The sequence below is a fragment of the Vipera ursinii genome, assembly GCF_947247035.1.
Source record: "Vipera ursinii genome assembly, chromosome: 1".
In the NCBI taxonomy this organism is placed as follows: Eukaryota; Metazoa; Chordata; class Lepidosauria; order Squamata; family Viperidae; genus Vipera; species Vipera ursinii.
Window position 1 is genome coordinate 110,779,025 of NC_139512.1, and position 20,608 is coordinate 110,799,632.

The 20,608-nt window shown below is 39.0% G+C and overlaps 1 protein-coding gene across 8 annotated transcripts in view; it reads left to right on the forward strand.

The window, feature by feature from the left end:
- Nucleotides 1–20,608, forward strand: part of PPP6R3 (protein phosphatase 6 regulatory subunit 3) — a 68,249-nt gene that overhangs the window by 22,117 nt on the left and 25,524 nt on the right. For 4 of the 8 annotated variants that reach the window (XM_083348963.1, XM_083348964.1, XM_083348966.1 and 1 more), the window contains exons 3-10: nt 6,867–7,099; nt 9,733–9,919; nt 10,762–10,899; nt 11,946–12,011; nt 12,295–12,407; nt 14,388–14,501; nt 15,216–15,345; nt 19,895–20,047. In XM_083348963.1, the coding sequence (XP_083205089.1) occupies nt 6,873–7,099; nt 9,733–9,919; nt 10,762–10,899; nt 11,946–12,011; nt 12,295–12,407; nt 14,388–14,501; nt 15,216–15,345; nt 19,895–20,047 (1,128 nt within the window). In that variant the 5' untranslated portion in view covers nt 6,867–6,872. Of the gene's footprint in view, nt 1–4,544; nt 4,564–4,631; nt 4,653–6,866; nt 7,100–9,732; nt 9,920–10,761; nt 10,900–11,945; nt 12,012–12,294; nt 12,408–14,387; nt 14,502–15,215; nt 15,346–19,894; nt 20,048–20,608 lie in introns of those variants that run through there. The other 4 variants (XM_083348962.1, XM_083348968.1, XM_083348969.1 and 1 more) reach the window with 2 other exon arrangements.

The following is a 20,608-nucleotide window of genomic DNA, read 5'->3' on the forward strand; positions in this document are numbered from 1 at the left end:
TTTGAGGCTTTCCCTCCTTATGGAGGGTGTCAGTGATGGTTTTCTGCACAACTGTCAGGTCAGCAGTCTTCCCCATGATTGTGATTCCTACTGAACCAGACTGAGAGACCATTTAAAGGCTCAGGAACCCTTTGCAGGTGTTATGGCTTAATTAGCTGATTAGAGTGGGACACTTTGAGCCTAGAATATTGCACCTTTTCACAATATTCTAATTTACTGAGATTGTGGATTTGCGCTGTATCATGAGCTGTACGCCATAATCATTACAATTATGACAAATCGCAGCTTGAACTATCTTGCTTTGCATGTAATGAGTCTATCTCATATATTAGTTTCCCCTTTTAAGTTGCATTACTGAAATAAATGAACTTTTGCACAATATTCTAATTTTTCGAGTTTCACCTGTATATTTGCCGCTTTGACTTATTTATAAAATGATGAAAAGCAGAGTAAGAATCTAGCAAAAATATTCTCTTCATTATACTTGTTCAAAAATCAACAGCCATTTCAGCAGCAACATATACTTTGCTTTAAGCAATTTAAACAAATAATAATAATGAGATGCCATAGATTTTGTCATAAGATTTTTTAAAAATAAAAATGCTTTTTATTTAATTTTTTATTTTGAAGGTCAATGTTGTTGTTGTTGTTAGCTGCGAAGTCGTGTCCGACCCATCGCGACCCTATGGACAACATTCCTCCAGGCCTTCCTGTCCTCTACCATCTTCTGGAGTCCATTTAAGCTCACGCCTACTGCTTCAGTGACTCCATCCAGCCACCTCATTCTCTGTCGTCCCCTTCTTCTATTGCCCTCGATCTTTCCCAGCATTAGGCTTTTCTCCAGTGAGTCTTTCCTTCTCATTAGGTGGCCAAAGTATTTGAGTTTTAGCTTCAGGATCTGGCCTTCTAAAGAGCAGTCGGGATTGATCTCCTCTAGGACTGACCGGTTTGATCGCTTTGCAGTCCAAGGGACTCGCAGGAGTCTTCTCCAGCACCATAGTTCAAAGGCCTCAATTCTTTGGCGCTCAGCCTTTCTTATGGTCCAACTTTCACTGCCATACATTGCAACTGGGAAGACCATAGCCTTGACTATACGCCCTTTTGTTGACAGGGTGATGTCTCTGCTTTTTAGTGTGCTGTCTAGATTTGCCATGGCTTTCCTCCCCAGGAGCAAGCGTCTTTTAATTTCTTGGCTACAGTCCCCATCTGCAGTGATCTTGGAGCCCAGGAAAATAAAATCTGTCACTACCTCCATTTCTTCCCCATCTATTTGCCAGGAATTGAGAGGGCCAGATGCCATGATCTTGGTTTTCTTAATGTTAAGTTTCAACCCAAGTTTTGCACTCTCCTTCTTCACCCGCAACAAGAGGCTCTTTAGTTCTTCTTCACTTTCTGCCATTAGAGTGGTATCATCTGCGTATCTTAGGTTGTTGATATTTCTTCCGGCAATCTTAATTCCAACTTTTGATTCATCTAGCCCTGCCTTTCTCATGATGTGCTCTGCATATAAGTTAAATAGGCAGGGCGACAGTATACAGCCTTGCTGGACTCCTTTCCCAATTTTGAACCAATCAGTGGTTCCATGTCCAGTTCTCACTGTTGCTTCTTGACCCGCATATAGGTTTCTCAAGAGACAAATAAGATGGTCTGGTACTCCCATCTCTTTAAGAACTTGCCACAGTTTGTTATGATCCACACAATCAAAGGCTTTAGCATAGTCAATGAAGCAGAAGTAGATGTTTTTCTGGAATTCCCTAGCTTTCTCCATGATCCAGCGTATGTTGGCAATTTGATCTCTAGTTCCTCTGCCTCTTCGAAATCCTGCCTGTAGTTCTGGTAGTTCTCGATCCACATACTGCTGAAGTCTAGCTTGTAGGATTTTAAGCATGACTTTACTAGCATGAGAAATGAGTGCAATGGTGCGATAGTTTGAACATTCTTTGGCACTGCCTTTCTTTGGAATTGGAATGTAAACTGATCTTTTCCAATCCTGTGGCCACTGTTGAGTTTTCCAAATTTGCTGGCAAATTGAGTGTAGCACTTTTACTGCATTGTCTTTTAAGATTTTGAATAGCTCAGCTGGAATACTGTCACCTCCACTAGCTTTGTTGTTGCTCAGCTTTTCTAAGGCCCACTTCACTTCACATTCTAGGATGTCTGGCTCGAGGTCAGTGACCACCTCATTGTGATTATCTGGGACGTTAAGCTCATTCTTGTATAGTTCTTCTGTGTAATTTTGCCACCTCTTCTTAATCTCTTCTGCCTCTGTTAGGTCCCTGCCATTTTGGTCCCTTATCATGCCCATTTTTGCATTAAACGTTCCCTTCATCTCTCCAATTTTCTTGAAAAGATCTCTGGTCCTCCCTATTCTATTGTTTTCTTCTATTTCTTTGCACTGTTCATTTAAGAAGGCATTCTTATCTCTTCTAGCTATTCTCTGGAATTCTGCATTCAATTGGGCATATCTATGTTTTTCTCCCTTGCCTTTCGCTTCCCTCCTTTCCTCAGCTATTTGCAAAGCTTCCTCAGACAGCCATTTTGCTTTCTTGCATTTCTTTTTCTTTGGGATGGTTTTGGTTGCTACCTGTTGTACAATGTCGCGAACCTCTGTCCATAGTTCTTCAGGCACTCTGTCTATCAGATCTAATTCCTTAAATCTATTTGTCACCTCTACTGTATATTCAACAGGGATATGATTCAATTCATACCTGAGTGGCCTAGTGCTTTTCCCTACTTTCTTCAGTTTAAGCCTAAACTTTGCAAGGAGAAGCTCATGGTCTGAGCCACAGACAGCTCCGGGTCTTGTTTTTACTGACTGTATAGAGCTTCTCCATCTTTGGCTGCAGAGCATATAGTCAATCTGATTTCTGTGTTGACCGTCTGGTGATGTCCATGTGTAGAGCCGTCTCTTGGGTTGTTGGAAAAGAGTGTTTGCTATGACCATCGTATTCTCTTGACAAAATTCTATCAGCCTGTGCCCTGCTTCATTTTGTACTCCAAGGCCAAACTTGCCTGTTATTCCAGTTATCTTTTGGCTTCCTACTTTAGCATTCCAATCCCCCATGATGATAAAGACATCATTTTTGGGTGTTAGTTCTATAAGGTGCTGTAGGGCTTCATAAAACCGGTCAATTTCTTCCTCTTCAGCACTGGTGGTTGGGGCATAGACTTGGACTACTGTGATATTGAATGGTTTGCCTTGGATTCGAACTGAGATCATTCTGTCATTTTGAGGATTGTATCCGAGTATTGCTTTTCCTACTCTTTTATTGACTATGAAGGCTACTCCATTTCTTCTGAGGGATTCTTGCCCGCAGTAGTATACCTGATGGTCATCTGAATTAAATTCACCCATTCCTGTCCATTTTAGTTCGCTGATACCTAAGATGTCGATGTTCAGTCTTGTCATCTCTTGTTTGACCACGTCCAACTTTCCTTGATTCATGGATCTTACATTCCAGGTTCCTATGGAGAAAAAATCTTTACAGCATCGGACTTTCCTTTCACCACCAGACACATCCATAGCTGAGCGTCCTTTCAGCTTTGGCCCAGTCGCTTCATTCTTTCTGGCGCTACTAGTACTAGCCTTCTGCTCTTCCCCAGTAGCATATTGGACGCCTTCCGACCTGAGGGGCTCATCTTCCAGCGTCATATCGTTTTGCCTTTTGGTACTGTCCATAGGGTTTTCATGGCAAAGATACTGGAGTGGTTTGCCATTTCCTTCTCCAGTGGATCACGTTTTGTCAGAACTCTCTGCTATGACCTGTCCGTCTTGGGTGGCCCTGCACGGCATAGCTCATAGCTTCATTGAATTACGCAAGCCCCTTCGCCACGACAAGGCAGTAATCCATGAAGGTCAATAGGCTAGTTCTTTTTAAGAGGCCTCCATTGTTGGGTTCAATTCTGGTTGTTGTAGTCTTCTGTTGCAATGCTACATATACTATACTCACCAGACTTTGTCAGGACTATATGAAATTAGGTGGCTGTTTTGCTTTCCAAAGGGACGCAGTGGCTCAGTGGGTTAGGACGCTGAGCTTGTCGGTCAGAAGGTTGGCAGTTTAGCGGGTCGAATCCCGAGTGCCGCGTAACAGAGTGAGCGCCTGTTACTCATCCCAGCTTCTGCCAACCTAGCAGTTCGAAAGCACATAAAAATGCAAGTAGAAAAATAGGGACCACTACGGTGGGAAGGTAACAGCGCTCCGTGCGCCTTTGGCGTCTAGTCATGCCAGCCACATGACCACGGAGACGTCCTCGGATAAGCGCTGGCTCTTCGGCTTTGAAACGGAGATGAGCACCGGCCCCTAGAGTTGGAAACGACTAGAACGCATGTGCGGGGGAACCTTTACCTTTACCTTTGCTTCCCAGCTGAGAACCAAAGATCATTATCTAAAATAGTAAGTGGAACTTGAATATGTTTTTGTAAGCCTAATTACATCTTAAAGATTTAAGTTCAATAAAAATATATCTTTTGGGGGATTCTGCAATTTACCCTTTGATCCATGTTGGGTATTTTTCCTTATTCCAAGGGTCCTGGTCTCCTGTTGAAAGTGATGGAATAATCTGGTCAGCATCTGCCATATTGAGAAACCAGCTCCTAAAACAGCTTGCCTGGGAGAAAGTTTGTGAAATTACACAGTAACATGTTTGCAGTAGTATGCTTTCTTTTTTGTTGATATTTAATATTGGTCTTCCCTGACTACTATTAGAAATCAGTGGGTCTTATATATTGTAGAATTCCATGCACCATGAGGTACACATGTTTTGATACTAAATTCCATTTTCTTGAAAGAAATGGAAATGAACATTTCTAAATGTTCATTGGGCTATAAGTTGAATGCACAGAGATTTTTCACACAAAGATTTGGAATTCTTTGAGAAGAGCTGAAATCTGGAAATCATTTTTTTAGTAGGATATAGGGCAGAATTGCTTCATATGTTAAGAATGAGTGGTAGCAGTCGCCTGATAAATAAGCCAATGTTTGATTTCCATTGTGTAAAATATATTTTTATATATACAACTTAAATCTGCAAAAGTACTAATATATTAATTCATTGGTTATTCTTCTACCCTTTTAATCTTACAATGATTAGGTTGATACCAAAAGCAGGTGGTACTTTATTGGGTAGGGGTCATACTGCAAGAGGCAACCAAGCCAGAAATTGGCTTAACTACTTATAGCTCTGTACTTACTTTTAAAAATCCAGTGTCAAATCCTGTATTATTCTTTTGGTCCCCTTCTTGTATGTCTGCTAGATATTGTTTGTTACCGTAATGCTAAGGATCTACATTTAGAAGTAAGCTTTATTGGTTTCACTGAATTCAATTCCAGGTGTATCTATTTAGAGGATTGCAGTCTATTTTAAAAAGACCACTTCAGTGAAGTATGGGCCAACAATACATGATTGGCTTTGATAGCTAGCTTCCTTCACAAAAATCAAAATGTGTATAGTTCTCTTCCTATGATTAAATTATCATACATGCGCTTAATTGAAGATTGCTAGTATTTAATTCAAAACAATGCAGAATTGGCTGTACATGAAACTTTTGTTCTCTCTGTTGTAGTCTTAAAATGAAACAGCCAGAATTTATTGTATGATGTTAATTCATTGCAGTTTGATAAGATGAGCACATAATATCTTCATGATGTACTTAATTGGTGGTTGCCATTATCCTGCTTTAGGAAATTACTAACTTACTAAATGATGGATATAAAAATGCTGAGCATTTTGAAATTCTAAATTAATATACAGAGAATCATCTAGCTATTTCCTGTTTTACCAGTAAAATAAAATTCTTCTAATGTACCCTTATACTAATTTATCTTTAATCCACTCTCTGAGCCTGACGGTCTGTATTTTGGTCTAACTCCTATCAGCCTCAGTCAGTGTAGCTGGGGTTTGGATAATGGAAATTGTAGTCGGTTGAGCATCTAAAAGATCCAGATTGGGGTGAATGTTTAATGATACCATTTGAAATGCAAGAGTAAAAAAAAGTTTTTTTTAAACAAATAATTGGGCCCTGATTTTTAAGAAATTATGAAAGGATTTTAACTCTGGCCCTCATTTCCTTGACACTTCTTAATTTTTATCAATATTGAGGCAGTATTGATTTATTCAGGAAATAATAAATATTTCCCTAATAATCTATATAGAACAACACATTTTTAAACCTTTTCTTCATCAAATAAATTTACACTGGTAACAATAGAAAGAGAATATGGACTCAGTGTGAGGCCTAACAGATGTAGTATTAATGGTTTGTTCTGATTGTTGGTGCTGATGAGCTTTGCAAACTCCAGAGGACATCCAGATTTTATTCAAACAGCGAAGGACTTCATTATTTTTGCAAATAATGTCTGCAGAGAAAAATACGAGAAAATTCATGGACACTTAAGAATGGCAATGTGGACCAGCAATAGGGTTAGATTAATTTGTGTATAGCAATTTCCCGAGTTGACCGTTGTTGGAATCAGGCTTTGAGTAAAAAGGGCAAGTACATGCTAAAATAGCGTAAAATCAAATTTCTGAGTCAATAAATACTTTTTTTCCTGTTGTTGCATTAACACGTGAACTATTTCATATTAAAATCATGTGATGACTAATCACTATATTGATATATTAAAGACATTGGCTTATCATTTAAGGCACTCTTAATACTAGTAGCATTTTTCTTCCTTGCATTCTATTTTTTTTATATAACAGTAGCTTGTTCTTGGCTACTGTGGTTTCTTGCTTTTTCAGTTCCTTTTGCATACAAATTGAGAACAGGGTGGTGGTGGTAGTGGAATGGCTTTCTTAAGCAGTTTAAAAAAAAAGAAACCTCTCCATTAATTAAAGTTCTGTGATTTTTTCCCCCCTTTCTCTAGACCAGCATGTTTTGGAAATTTGATCTTCATTCATCATCCCATATAGACACACTTCTAGAGAAAGAAGATGTAACACTGAAGGAACTGATGGATGAAGAAGATGTGTTACAAGAGTGTAAAGCTCAAAATCGCAAACTTATAGAATTTCTTTTGAAATCGGAATGTCTGGAAAATCTAGTATCATTCATTATAGAAGAGCCACCTCAAGACATGGATGAAAAGATCAGATACAAGTAAGAAATATGTTTAAATCTAAAAGCTGGAGACTGATTTAGCATGCTACTAATTTTAGGGAAGTGTGGGTTGACTGCTAAGACAGATACTCTCAAAAAAAAAATCTTCCCTTTCACAACTTTCTAAGATCATATCAAATAAAAATAATCGAATCAACAAAAATACTGTTCCTAGTAAAATTTGTACATTGCCTCATCTTATTCAGGGGTGAGCACTTAATTTTCCCAAGGGGCCACATGACAAATGGGATCGTTACGGAGGCCGAACCGATAGGCTGAACCTAAATTCTGCTCAGTTGCGTGTGCGGTGTGCACTTACTTACATTTGATTGCTAATTTCTGATTGATCTCACAAAGGCAGGACAGGGAGAGCCAAAGGGCCGGATGTGTCCCAGGGGCCATAAAATCTTACTTAAAGTGATTTACAATCAGCATTTCTAATAAAATATTGGATATTTTATTAATATTACTAATATTATTATTGTAATATTAGTTATTACTAATATTAATACTGATAAAAGGCAAATGTAAAAGCAATATAAAATTAATAAATTCAGTTAAAAATGATGAAGGGATGAAGGAAAACAAAAATGTAACCAGCCATATACAACAGTTCATGCAGGGACTTGGCGAAAAGATAGGGCATCCCCAAAAATGTAATTTGAGAAACTTTATGAATATGATAAATGAAAATATTTCAAAGTACAGGCTTTACAGGTCTTGGTAGAATCTTAAATTATGCTCCTAGTTTAGAGCCTTATGCATCAAAATCAAAACTTTGAACTGCTCAACAGGTGACTGGTAATTGGTGCATATTTGCTTCAACAGACGAGTAACTTGTAGGGTCCACAGCCCCACACAGTAACCTAGCTGCTGTCTTTTGCATCAGCTGAAGGTTCCACATTTCTCTGTATAGGCAACCTTGTAAAAAGCATATTGTAGTAGTATTCTAAGTGTGAGATAACCCGCATGTGAACTTCTATAACTCCTATAATCAGATCTTCAGCGACTTTTTGTTGCTGCAGAAAAACATAATGGGGAAAATGAGACATACGATTGATTTTACCTTCCAACAATCTCTTCTTCCAGAAGCGCATAGCCATCTCTATTTCCTAATTTTTCAGAAACAGACGGTCCATTTTCCCCCCAACTATATTTGTGGCTCTGTTGGAGAGCAACCATCCCTGTTGGGAGAAAGGCTCAGGCAAGGAATCAACCTGGACTTGCTATATAAACACAAAAGAAAACTAGGTCTGCCCCCCCCCTTCCCCTTGAATGCCTTAGAGCAGGGGTGTCAAACTCACAATGTCACTACGTGTTGTGACATACCGTGACTTTTTTTCCCATTGCCGGCAATGGGGTGGGCACGGTTTCAGCCTGACGCATCCGGCCCATAGGCCGGCAGTTTGACACCCGTGCCTAGAGCCTCATGTGGTTGTTCCCAGACTAAAGCTGTCAATCTGAGGAGATTCTTGTGTAATAGGCAGAGAACAACAAAGTAATTAGTTTGAACTCTACATGTGTAGGTCTAGTTCAGGGGTCAGCAACCTGAAACATTGAAAGAGCCACTCGGAACCGTTTCCCTCACAAAAGGAAAAACTGGGAGCCGCAAAAAAATGTGTGTACATGCGCGCATGCGCAGAACAGGGTTTGACTGAATAGTGGAACCAAGGCGAGAGATGCACCTACCCTGCATATTTAAATTGATTGGTTGAACTTTTTTAGTCCCACTTTTTTTTTTTGGACTGCACATGGCAGAGGACTGGGAGCCGCAGGAGACGGCTGAAAGAGCCGCATGCGGCACACCTGTGGTCTAGTTGTTTGCTCCTGACAAGTTGGTTGTAATTATACGTCACACCCAGTGACCATTTGGATCCTAATTGTAAAAATTCTAATAATTATGGAGGTTTTTGTGAGCTCCCTGGCATGTGGAGCAGTAATCAAAATAGATTTTTCTGTCATGCCTTGAGAGCTGATTGTTAAATTGGCATTCCTGATTGCTCAGGGGAGTGCTTCTTACTACATCTCATAACAGCTGCGAAAGGGCTTCTTGCTTGGCCCTTGTAAGCCCTACAGCCTGCTGTGGTTCCTGTTGCTGATTTTTGCCTACTGGAGGTGTCCCTCTAAGTGGCTCTGTCTTGTATTTGTTCCCATTCTTCTGCCATGGTGCATGAACACCATATAGGGAAGCGCTGGGATTGCTACATTGCCCAGCTGCAACTTTAGAGGCTTTCTGAATGCAGTTTACTCTTTCTAAACTGATGCTGTATATATCCTTGGAGACCTGTATATTGTTACACTGCTTTTTTTTTTATTCTCAACTTTTGCTTTTGGTCAGCTCCAGAAGTTCAGGTTTGTGTCAGGGCTAGATCTGATGATGATAAGGATACTTTATATTGTTTGTATAAATAACGTCTGTGTACATACAGCGCACATACAATTGAAGAACCATCTAAAGTAGCTTCATTGAAATGCTATTCTCAAATGGACGAAGTCTACGGAACCTACACAGATTGTGAAAGTTGGCTGGGTTAGTTCAGAATTTAACAGGCTGCAAAATAATAATGCATGTCTTTTTTATATTTATGGGTTTGTAATTCTAGTAAAATAAAACCTCAACTATTTTCTTTTAGATATCCAAATATATCTTGTGAGCTGCTCACTTCAGATGTTTCACAGATCAATGATAGACTGGGTGAAGAGGAATCATTACTAATAAAACTGTACAGTTTTCTTCTAAATGAGCCCCCTCTAAATCCATTATTGGCCAGTTTCTTCAGCAAGGTGCTGAGTATTCTTATTAGCAGAAAACCAGAACAGGTATTTCCGATACATTGCTTTTAACTGTCTTTGAACCATTGTGCTTCAACTTTTATTTTCTTTTTGAATCTTCATGTTTGAGAGTCTGTCTTGTGTTGTCCCTTTGTAATACTGTGTGGAGATATATTTCTGTATTTATATGTTTGATAGAGTCGTGTTGCTTTAACTGAATCAATAGGAGTCATTTTTTAAGGTCTGAGCACTGTTCTGTACCTAATAGACTTGAATGATCCACATATATACATATATGGATTTGGAATTAATCATAAGAGCCTTTACTATATTTTTCAATTTGAAAAATTTGCCTGTTTTTGACTGTGGTTTGTTCTCCAAGCTTGTTGTAATATTATTTCTCCATGTTTCATTATCAAACTAGGTAACATCATCAGCAAAATTTTCTTGTCCTATTCTCCTTCACTCATAAATATCTTGTGTGCCACTGTGGTACACGTATTTTCTATTATTTTAAAATTTGCCAGTCTCATAAGCTAGTTACAGTAAAACATTTTTAGCGAATATGATTTTTTAAAAATACCAAGTGTCTGTAATCTACTGCTTTATTTTAAATGTTCTTCCTGCTTAGAAAAAAGACAAAATAGGGAGCATGGGGACTAGAAAAAATAAACTTGACATTTTGGGTATGTACAAGATACCTCACAACAGTATTTAGTAAAGAATATCCATCGTGATATATTCAACATTATAATGAACTTGTTCAGTAAATTCAATAATTTATAAATTGATAACAGCAATTTCTTCAGAATCTTCTTGTTATGCTTTGTTGGATTCAAAATGTTTTAGAACATTCTGTTAATATTTGTTCATATTTTTACTTTTTCCAGATTGTGGATTTCTTAAAGAAAAAGCATGATTTTGTAGATCTCATAATAAAGCACATAGGAACCTCTGCTATTATGGACTTACTACTCAGGCTACTGACGTGCATAGAACCTCCACAGCCAAGGCAAGAAGTATTAAATGTAAGTAGTTGGTTTTCATATTTCAAAATCCATATCTGAATAATACATTTATTAGGTCACTTAAAGTTAACAACAATTACTGTTTCACATTCTTCAAACTCTTTATGATTTATAGTGGCAAACAAAGCAAAAAGAAATACAAGGAAGAGAAAAGAACTCATGATGCTACATTTACTTCTTACAGAGGTTGGAGTAAATTGTGCAAATTTAAAATTAGGTTGCATATCAAAACTTTCAGAATGCATGTAGGGTTCTCCCAAGAATTGCTGTTGTAAATAAGGCAATATTATCTTGATTTCTGCAATAAGATTAAATTTATTTAAGCTTTTTGGTGCATTCCCATCTGTTCTTATTACTTCCTTCATAGGCCTTTGAATAATTTCTCGTTTAGTCATTTCAGGTCATACTAAACATTTTCTTCTGACTCTGCATCCCCATCTGTGTATTTTTTTCCATATCTCATATCTCTTCCAAATCCTGTATATTTTATCCCTTATACACCTATAGTTATTTGTGTCTTGTTTTTATTTTTGATATCCAACTTTTCCTTTAAAACCCTTTTTGCTGTATTAAGTGAGAACAGAGTGCAGCTTAGCTATGTTGGTGGTTTGTTGACAATGTATTGAAAAGGTAATACCAACCTGACCACAAAACTCTGCACAAAAAATGTAAAAACAATAATGTGTATCCTTATCATCTGACAGGCTTGACTTACTGAGAAAGGTAGTTATTTGGACTGCTGATTTAGTTATCCAGGCTTGCATAACTAGAAAATAGTTATTCTTAAATAATTATCTTGTTACAAAGGTACATAAGAATGAGCTATATTCATGATATCATTGCATAACAAAGTAAATACATAGCATGTGACAGTCACTGATAGTACTTGTAGTTTCCTTTCTGCAAATGTTGAATATCTTAGAATTTCTGGGAATGCACTTGAGTGTTAAATAGCACCAGTGGGTGGATTATATAATAATTACATTTAGTCTTAATTCTGGAAGGTGATTTTTTTTAATAAAAAAAACAAACCCATGTCTCCACAGTGGTTAAATGAAGAGAAAATTATTCAGCGGCTTGTGGAAATCGTGCATCCTTCTCAAGATGAAGATGTAAGGAAGATGTTTTATAATTCATATTTAGTTTTAAATATTAGTTTATTTGTATTCTGCTTACACAGTTTAAATTTTCTTCCTTATTATATACTTAATTATAACAAAACATTAAAATTCTGCAGTTATAGGACTGAGGAAACATATTAATCCACTGACTTGATGAAGTGTAATTGTGCCTTGTAGAAAATAGTGAATCTGTGTTAAATTGTTTCTGGTATTAACTAGCAAATAAAATTGTTTAGGTTTCTTTTTCCTTTATAAATTCTCTCTTGTTCTTTAGAGACAGTCAAATGCATCCCAGTCACTTTGTGAAATTATACGCTTGAGTAGAGACCAGATGCTACAAGTACAGAACAGTTCTGAACCAGATCCACTGCTTGCAACACTAGAAAAGTAGGTTGGTGTAAAGATATTACTTTACTTTTAAAATAAGCATGTTTGTTTGTTTGTTTGTTTGTTTATTTATTTATTTATTTATTTATTTATTTATTTATTTATTACATTTATATACCGCCCTTTCCCAAAGGACTCAGGGCAGTTTACAGGGTAATTAAAAACCAAAATACAAAAGTTAAAAACAAGTTTTAAAAAAATTAAATTTATCCCTGTATAAGTAAAACCCCAGTTAAAAAGATTAATCCTCAGCCTGGGCCAGAGAGCTCGAAGAGCCAGGTCTTCAGGTCCCGGCGGAATGAACGGAGGTCTATGGATTTTGAAAATTTAAATGTATTTCTTCTACTAGGAAGAGTGAAGATATTAATAACAGTAAGAGTGTCCATATAAGTTGTAGCAAGCAGTAAATAAATAAGAACAAAATCTTTAGCACTCCAAATAGCAAATATGATAGTCCCACTGCAGAACTGCTTAGAAAAGTAATTCAAGACACATGAAGTGAATTCATTCATTCACTTATGTAATGTCTTTGCTGCCTTAGCGCCACTTCTTTCCATTATGCTTCAGGATACCAATCAAAGCACTAGTTATTGCCTTTAAAGCTCTACATGATACATGGCCAATTTACTTGTGGAACCACTGTCTCCCGCCAGATGGAGCAAGGTGGCATAAAGCCCACTCCTCAATTCCTGTTAATGAATCAGTGGCGTCTTGTGGAAACCAAGAGATGTACGTTTTGCATTGGAATAGCATCCCTTCCCCTCTCCCGTCCACATGGTCCTGATCTCATGGCCTCCTGAAAGGCTATGTAAAGCCAGAGGGATTAGGGCAGGCTCTAATTTCTGAGCCGGCTCAGGAATTCTGGGAGTTGAAGTCCATGAGTCATAAAAGAGCTGAGGTTGCCTACCCCTGGATTAGGGGCAGGTTGTTAGTGAAGCCTGACATAGGTGAATTTATCTCTGAATAAGGTGCCTTGTTTTTTTATACTTTTAATTTGTTGTTCATTATGCTTTCTTATATTTGTATTCATGTGGTTTTTTTATTCTGTTATTGTGAGCCACTCAGAGTTATTTGCATAAGATGGATGGCCACCTTAAGTAAAAATAAATATAATGTCAAAACGTGACAGTAATTTATCTGACCTGAGCTTTTGTATTTATAACAATGTACATTTTTAAACAGGTGACTCACACATTTTATGTGTAATAGTAATAATTGTAATAATAGAGTATAACCCACAGATTTTATTCAAAAAATGTATTAAATAAGGTTAAACCTTTCCAAGAGAGTAATAATTTGTGTTACATTTAGAGATGTAGAAAAAGGATTTGGTTGCCTGGACACACTGTTAATATAGGCTTAAATTGTCTTGTTTATATATCAAAGTACAGGTAGTCCAACTTACAACCACTTGTTTAGTGACCATTCAAAGTTACAATGACGTTGAAAAAAGTGACTTACAACTGGTCTTCACACTTACAATCATCTCAGCATCCCCATGTTCAAAATTCTGGTACTTGGCAACTGACGTTTATTTTTGATGATTGCAACCCACCCACCCACCCCCAGATGATACGAACACCATTTGTGACTTTCCTAGCTGTCTTCTGACAAGCAAAGTCAATGGAGGAAGCTAGATTCACTTAACAACTGTGTAATTCACTTAACAACTGCAGTGATTTGCTTAACGAGTGCAGCCAAAAATGTCATAATATTGGGTGCAACTCACTTAACAACCACCTCACTTAGCGATGGAAGTCCTGATCCCGGTTGTGGTCATAAGTCGAGGACTGTTTATACCACAAAAGTAAGAACCCAGATCTACAAAATTTTCTCCTGCAACTATAAGAATTAGATTTGAAGTAAAGATAATTGCCTAGATTTTATATAAAGAGCTTTTCAAAATAAATTGCAAAGATTTTCTTTGAAACTATCTACGTACTGAAAGGTATATTTTCAAGCATTATCCTTTTATTATAGACAAGAAATTATAGAACAGCTGCTATCAAATATTTTTAATAAAGAGAAAAACGAATCTGCAATAGTCAGTGCAATTCAGATATTACTGACTTTACTGGAAACCAGACGGCCAACGTAAGTTAATTTTTTATCTTTACCTAATGATACTCTTAACAATTTTTAGTAGCTAGTAGGTTATGGTTATATTTGCTTATCTTTTCTCAGATACAGTGATATACTCTTATGTACATGGACATATTCTGAATCAATATTTTTCTGATAATTTTTATCTGATCTTTCGATTCCAGCTATCAGAAGGGAATGAACAAGTAAAATCTGAAGTTCGCATTGATAGTGATAACAGGTCTTCTGTTCATCCTGGTACTGAGCCAGTTATTTTGAATACAGCCACAGATTTCTTGTTCATAATACAGCAGTGCTTTATGGTAGCGAGCCTGTTATATGCAAGTTGCCATACATATTTTCAAACTAATATTAATGTACACTTCTTCCATGACAATGGAACGAATTAATCAAGAGTGGAATACATTGCTAAAAATATGAATTATGTTAAGCATTAACCTACTCTTTGGAATAGCCAATAAACACTATATAACGCAATAAAGCTTTCAGCTTCATTGTCTGAAATATTCCTTTGGGTCTCTAGAAAAGATTGAACAGTTCTTACGTTGTGGTGAGTAGTTATTTTCTGTAGATGAAAAGATTATTTGAATTTGCAGTTGAAAACACTTATGCTTGATAATGCTGATGGTAGCAGAATTAATATTTCAGTAGCCTTGCTTGCTGAATTAACAGGCAAACATTTTTCTTTTTATGTACGTGTTACAGATTTGAAGGTCACATAGAGATTTGCCCTCCAGGTATGAGCCACTCAACATACTCGGTCAATAAAAGTGTATTAGAAGCCATAAAAGCACGACTTGCATCTTTCCACGAACTGCTCCTGGAACCCCCCAAAGTAAGGAAAACCCCCAACTCAGTGAAAATAGATTGATTCAGTTTTTGTGACTTCAGGAGCAAGAATATGTGTGTCATCTTGCTTAATCGGAAAGTGAATCCCTTCTGTAGGTTGACATTTTGGCTTAGCTTTCAACATGATCCTGATTCAGATTACTGGTGGTATTTTAGCTATGTTCATATAACAAAAGGTGGCTCAGTGGGTTAGGATGCTGAGCTTGTCGATCAGAAGGTCGGCAGTTTGGCGGGTCGAATCCCGAGTGCCGCGTAACAGAGTGAGCTCCTGTTACTCGTCCCATGCTGATGAAAATTATAGGTAAACGTTTCCAGAGATAACAAAACATTTATAAAGAGGGGGGAAAATAGATGTAAGGGGTTCCTTAAGGGAAAAAAAGCTATCTTCCAGATTATAGGTTATAGGGATAACCTATAATCTGCTATAGGGATGTGGTGGCTCAGTGGGTTAGGACGCTGAGCTTGTCGATCAGAAGGTCGGCAGTTTGGTGGGTCGAATCCCAAGTGCCGCATAATAGAGTGAGCGCCTGTTACTCGTCCCAGCTTCTGCCAACCTAGCAGTTTGAAAGCACGTAAAAATGCAAGTAGAAAAATAGGGACCACTACGGTGGGAAGGTAACAGCGTTCCGTACACCTTTGGCGTCTAGTCATGCTGGCCACATGACCACGGAGACGTCCTCGGACAAGCGCTGGCTCTTCGGCTTTGAAACGGAGATGAGCACCAGCCCCTAGAGTCGGAAACGACTAGCACGCATGTGCGGGGGAACCTTTACCTTTACCTTATATAACAAAAGCTCAGGTTTTCTCAGAAGCTATCCAGCAGATCTGAATATGTATCACCTGGGCAGCTAGTCTATGTTTGTTTTCCTTAGATTTGTTTTAGGGCTGTGAATTTAAGTAAGGTGAGGAGGTACAGATGGAACTATTAGCATTTTGGGGGGGTGCGTGCGTGCGCTATGAAATATATTTTTATAAAGAATCGCGACTTGTAGCTATTCCTTTTCTTTGACTTCCCTGAGAGATCTTCACGTCTTCCAAGAATGGGAGAGAGCAGCTGGAAGAAATTAGTTGAGGATTGATTCCATTTCACCTTCCTCCATTTGTGCTATCTTCCTTTCTGATATTTGAAAGATCTGCCAAACTCAGATATTGGCACCATAAAGTTCCATAACAGGATGTTGAAATTCAAAAGTAGTTTGAACGTGAAGAATGGCTAGAGGAACAGGGTAAGGACTGTTCCCCATCCCAGCTCATTTTTTGTCAGTCTTATTTGTTTTTTCACAACCTTTTAAATATTGCACTTACACTTCATTTTGGATATCTTAACAGGATTGAAAACAACTAAAATAAATAAGTACTCCTACACTTAGTGTGATTGTAGCTAGGAAGATACGGAAAGAACAGGAAGTGCAAACTTCTTTTACTTCCCTGCACCATGGCCTCATTCAGACTGGCTGCACTTCACAAAATGGAGAACGGAGGAACTGGTGTTAGCTGAAACAGGACAGAATATGACTGAACAAGTAAAAAATTAATTATTAGGGCTCCCTCTTTTCTTTAATTACCTTGCCAGCATAAATGTCTTGGTTATATTTAGGTTTTGCCTGTGATTTCTAGAGTTAAACGCTAGATTGATGAATGATAAGAAAGCCAGAAAGTGGTGCTGGGTGAGCATATGAATTAGGCTTTCATAATCGTCGTCTGGATCATCATAAGCTCAAAAAAAAGCATTAGTCTTACCAGATTTTTCTCAACTGCATTAATGTTAGGTTTTACCCTTAACTCTGATGGTGTTATGGCCAGTGGACAAGTGAGGAGAGGGAAGACAGTAGCAGAGCTAGAGCCAAAATCTTTAATTAATTGATACAGGCGGATAAGGTGCATTGTTATAACTGACTGACTGAAGCTGAGAGGCAACCGCTGGTGTGGATTATTCAGTGATGTGGGTGAAAGGAGCATGTCCAGCTGTCAATAAAATATTCAATGTGTGATGCAGGTCCTATACCAATATCCAAATATTTCCAGAATAATGTGTTTCAACAAAGATGATATAGGAATGACAGCAGCTAGAAAAACAGGAGCAGAAAGAGAATTATTTCCTTTATTAGGTAGTCCTATCTTCTGCGAGTTATAGCTGTTAAAAAGAGAGAGTAAGTGCTCAATAGTATCTTGGCCAGGTTTGGTGGGGAGAATCCTCTTTCCAAGTGATTATATTTGACAGGAGGAGGATCATTTTTCCACCAGGTTTGGATAGGAGGGTAATATTCGTAGGGCTCATTGCTAATGGCGAATTATAAGTAGATTGGGGGAAGGAAGGGCAGTATCCAAGCGCAGCAACGGTTTGAGCGTCAGTTGAGTGCAGTGATATCACAGCATTTTCTGTACTTCAGAAGAAAATAGCTCTAAAATCTTAACTATCAGACAAAACTGGTTCTAAGGTCTCTCAGGATTAAAAGTCTGTGCAAAGGGCTCTTAGAACATGATTTAACACTTCAGAATCTTATCGAACTTAAAAGATTTTAAGTCTCTTAACGTGATTAGATGCAACTCATGCTGAACCTGCTGCTCAGTTTTATCTGTGACAATCATAGTACATTGTCTTAGTGTGCTTCTTTTTTCTTCTTTTCTGTTGTATTACTTTAGTTTCCCTGTTTAAACAAAACTTTGTTTCTATTTTTCTAAACATTTTGGCTTAGGCCACGGGTCGGCAACCCGCGGCTCTGGAGCCGCATGCAGCTCTTTGAGCCGTCTCCTGCAGCTCCCAGCCGCCCAGTGCGCACGCACCTCTTCGAACGGGCAGTGGTGCGCGCACACCTCTCCAAATGGAGAGTGGCACCGCCCGTTTGGAGAGGTGCACGTGCACCTCTCCGAATGGGCGGAGGTGCGCGCGCACCTCCCCAAACCTTTGGAGAGGTGCACGCGCACCTCCGCGCGAACGGGCAGCGGCGCCGCTCTTTGGGAAAGCTGTCGTGGCACGTTTGCAGGCTGCCGAAGGCGGTAGCTCTGCAAACGGGCCGTCGCGCAACCGGGAACCGGTTCCATGACACATTAAAAAAATGGCAACTGCGCGCATCCGCGCATGCACAAGAAAACCATTTTGTGCATGCGCAAAATCTTTTTTTGCGCATGCGCATGCATGGACACACACACGCAGCTCCCACTTTTTTTATGTGTGATGGAACCTGTTCCCAGTGGCTCTTTTCCTTTTTCAGGTTGCTGACCCCTGGCTTAGGCCAAAGGCAGGTGCTACTCCAGGGGTGCTGGTGTGTGTGTGGACAGGCACTTTTCTCTCTTCTACCTTGGGGAAGGTCATGTTTCAGATTCCCGTAAGCATCGTCAGGTGTTGCTGCAGTTGTTTATCCCATTTGTAAGCCACTCTTTGAAGAACTAGCTCTTTGAGCTGCCGGTCTCAAAGATTCTTACAGCTCCCTGGTTTTCCAAAGCTTTTGCCAGGCTTCAGAAATTTCCAGGAGACACGTTTGTGTTTTTTCATGTGCATTTGAACTTTTTGTCTCTTAATGAGAACTTTACAGCTCTACACCACATTGGGAGCCACCAGTGGCGTAGCGTGGGTTGTCAGCACCCGGGGCACGGCAAGTAATTTGCGCCCCCTAACCCGTGGATTTTAGCACTCGAGTCTCTTCCACTAGATTAGTTAAAGAAACCCTTACCCCCTAAGCACATGTATTGATAGTCCCTCACTCTCTCTCCGCACCGCACCACACGCCTCGCACCCCCCCTCCACAGTGGGCGGCGGCTCGGATCGGATTCGCACAGCCAGCACTGCAGTGAGAGAGAGTGAGGGGGCAGGGGCAGAGAGCTGCGAGTGCAAGCGCGCCCCCCCCAGATGTTGCGCCCGGTGCAGCCAGCCCCCCCTGCACCCCCCACGCTACGCCACTGGGAGCCACTGTGGTATAGTGAATAAGACACTCTACAACAAACATGAGCAAAAAGCCGGCTGGGGGATCTTGGGCCAGTCGCCCTCTCTCAGCTGTAGGAAACAGCGGTGGCAAACTACTTCCCAAAGACATTGTCAGGAAACTGCAAAGGTTTGCCCACGCAGTTGTCAGGAGTCAAAATCTGACTTGAAGGAACACATATACACACACCAAGCCAATAGCACTGAGGAAATCACTTGATAAATGAGCTTTCTAAAAGATCTGCCCATAAGATTTCTTTCCTTGAGTAGATTTGTTTAGTGATGCAGTTCCTGGGCTGGAAATTCAGCAGTTTTCTCAGATTATGAATTGGTTTTATCAGCTGGTGCAATACGCCACTGCTTCTTCGATCCTGACTCTCATGCTTCTAATCTTGTTGGAGACATGTCTGTTTCTGGAGAGCTTTTTGTTGTGGATAGTTTACCAATAAAACCTAACATCCATTTAAATGTTTTCAGTATTCCAGAACATAAAATTATGGAAAATAACCCTTTGAATAAAACTGCACAGGCCTTGTGCTTAACTTATTCCTGTTATGCCTATTTCTTCAGAAAGTGGAATTCTATTTTAAAGGTTACGTTCTCTTTTTTTGCATAGAAAAGTGTTATGAAGACAACGTGGGGTGTACTGGATCCACCTGTAGGGAATACCAGGTTAAATGTGATTAGGTTAATATCCAGCCTTCTGCAGACAAATACAAACAATGTCAACCAGGAACTGATAGAGCTCAACAGCATAGGAGTTATACTGGTAAGAAAATACATATATATATATATATATTTAGATTTACTTACTTACTTACTTACTTACTTACTTCTTTCTTACTTAAGTTACTTACAGGGTTTATGTGGCTGCCTACTGCATATAATGTTCTAGGACGCTCACAGCAATCTACTAAAACAAAGATAAAAACAGAAATACTTTTTACTCCAAGTGGCCAGACCAAATAGCCTCCAGGCTCAAACACCCCCCCCCCCCATCCAGCTGAATTACTGGTGGCCCTTGATTAACAACCACTCTCCTTCAGTGGCCGCTCAAACTTATGACCATGCTGAATGTACCTATGATGGTTCTCAAACGTACAGTCTTCACAGTGTCCCTGCAATCAGGGATTACCTATATGTAACTCATGGGGGAGATACAACAGTAACCATGTATTATATTAAACCTATTCACTGCAGTGCAGGGAAAATTGGGGTATTTTCTTTTATCTAAAACATTAACTTTGATGAGAATTGACTCAAAAATAATTGAAAAGATAAAGTTAAATCGATACCGAACAATTTTGCACTTCCATGATTGCATTTCAGA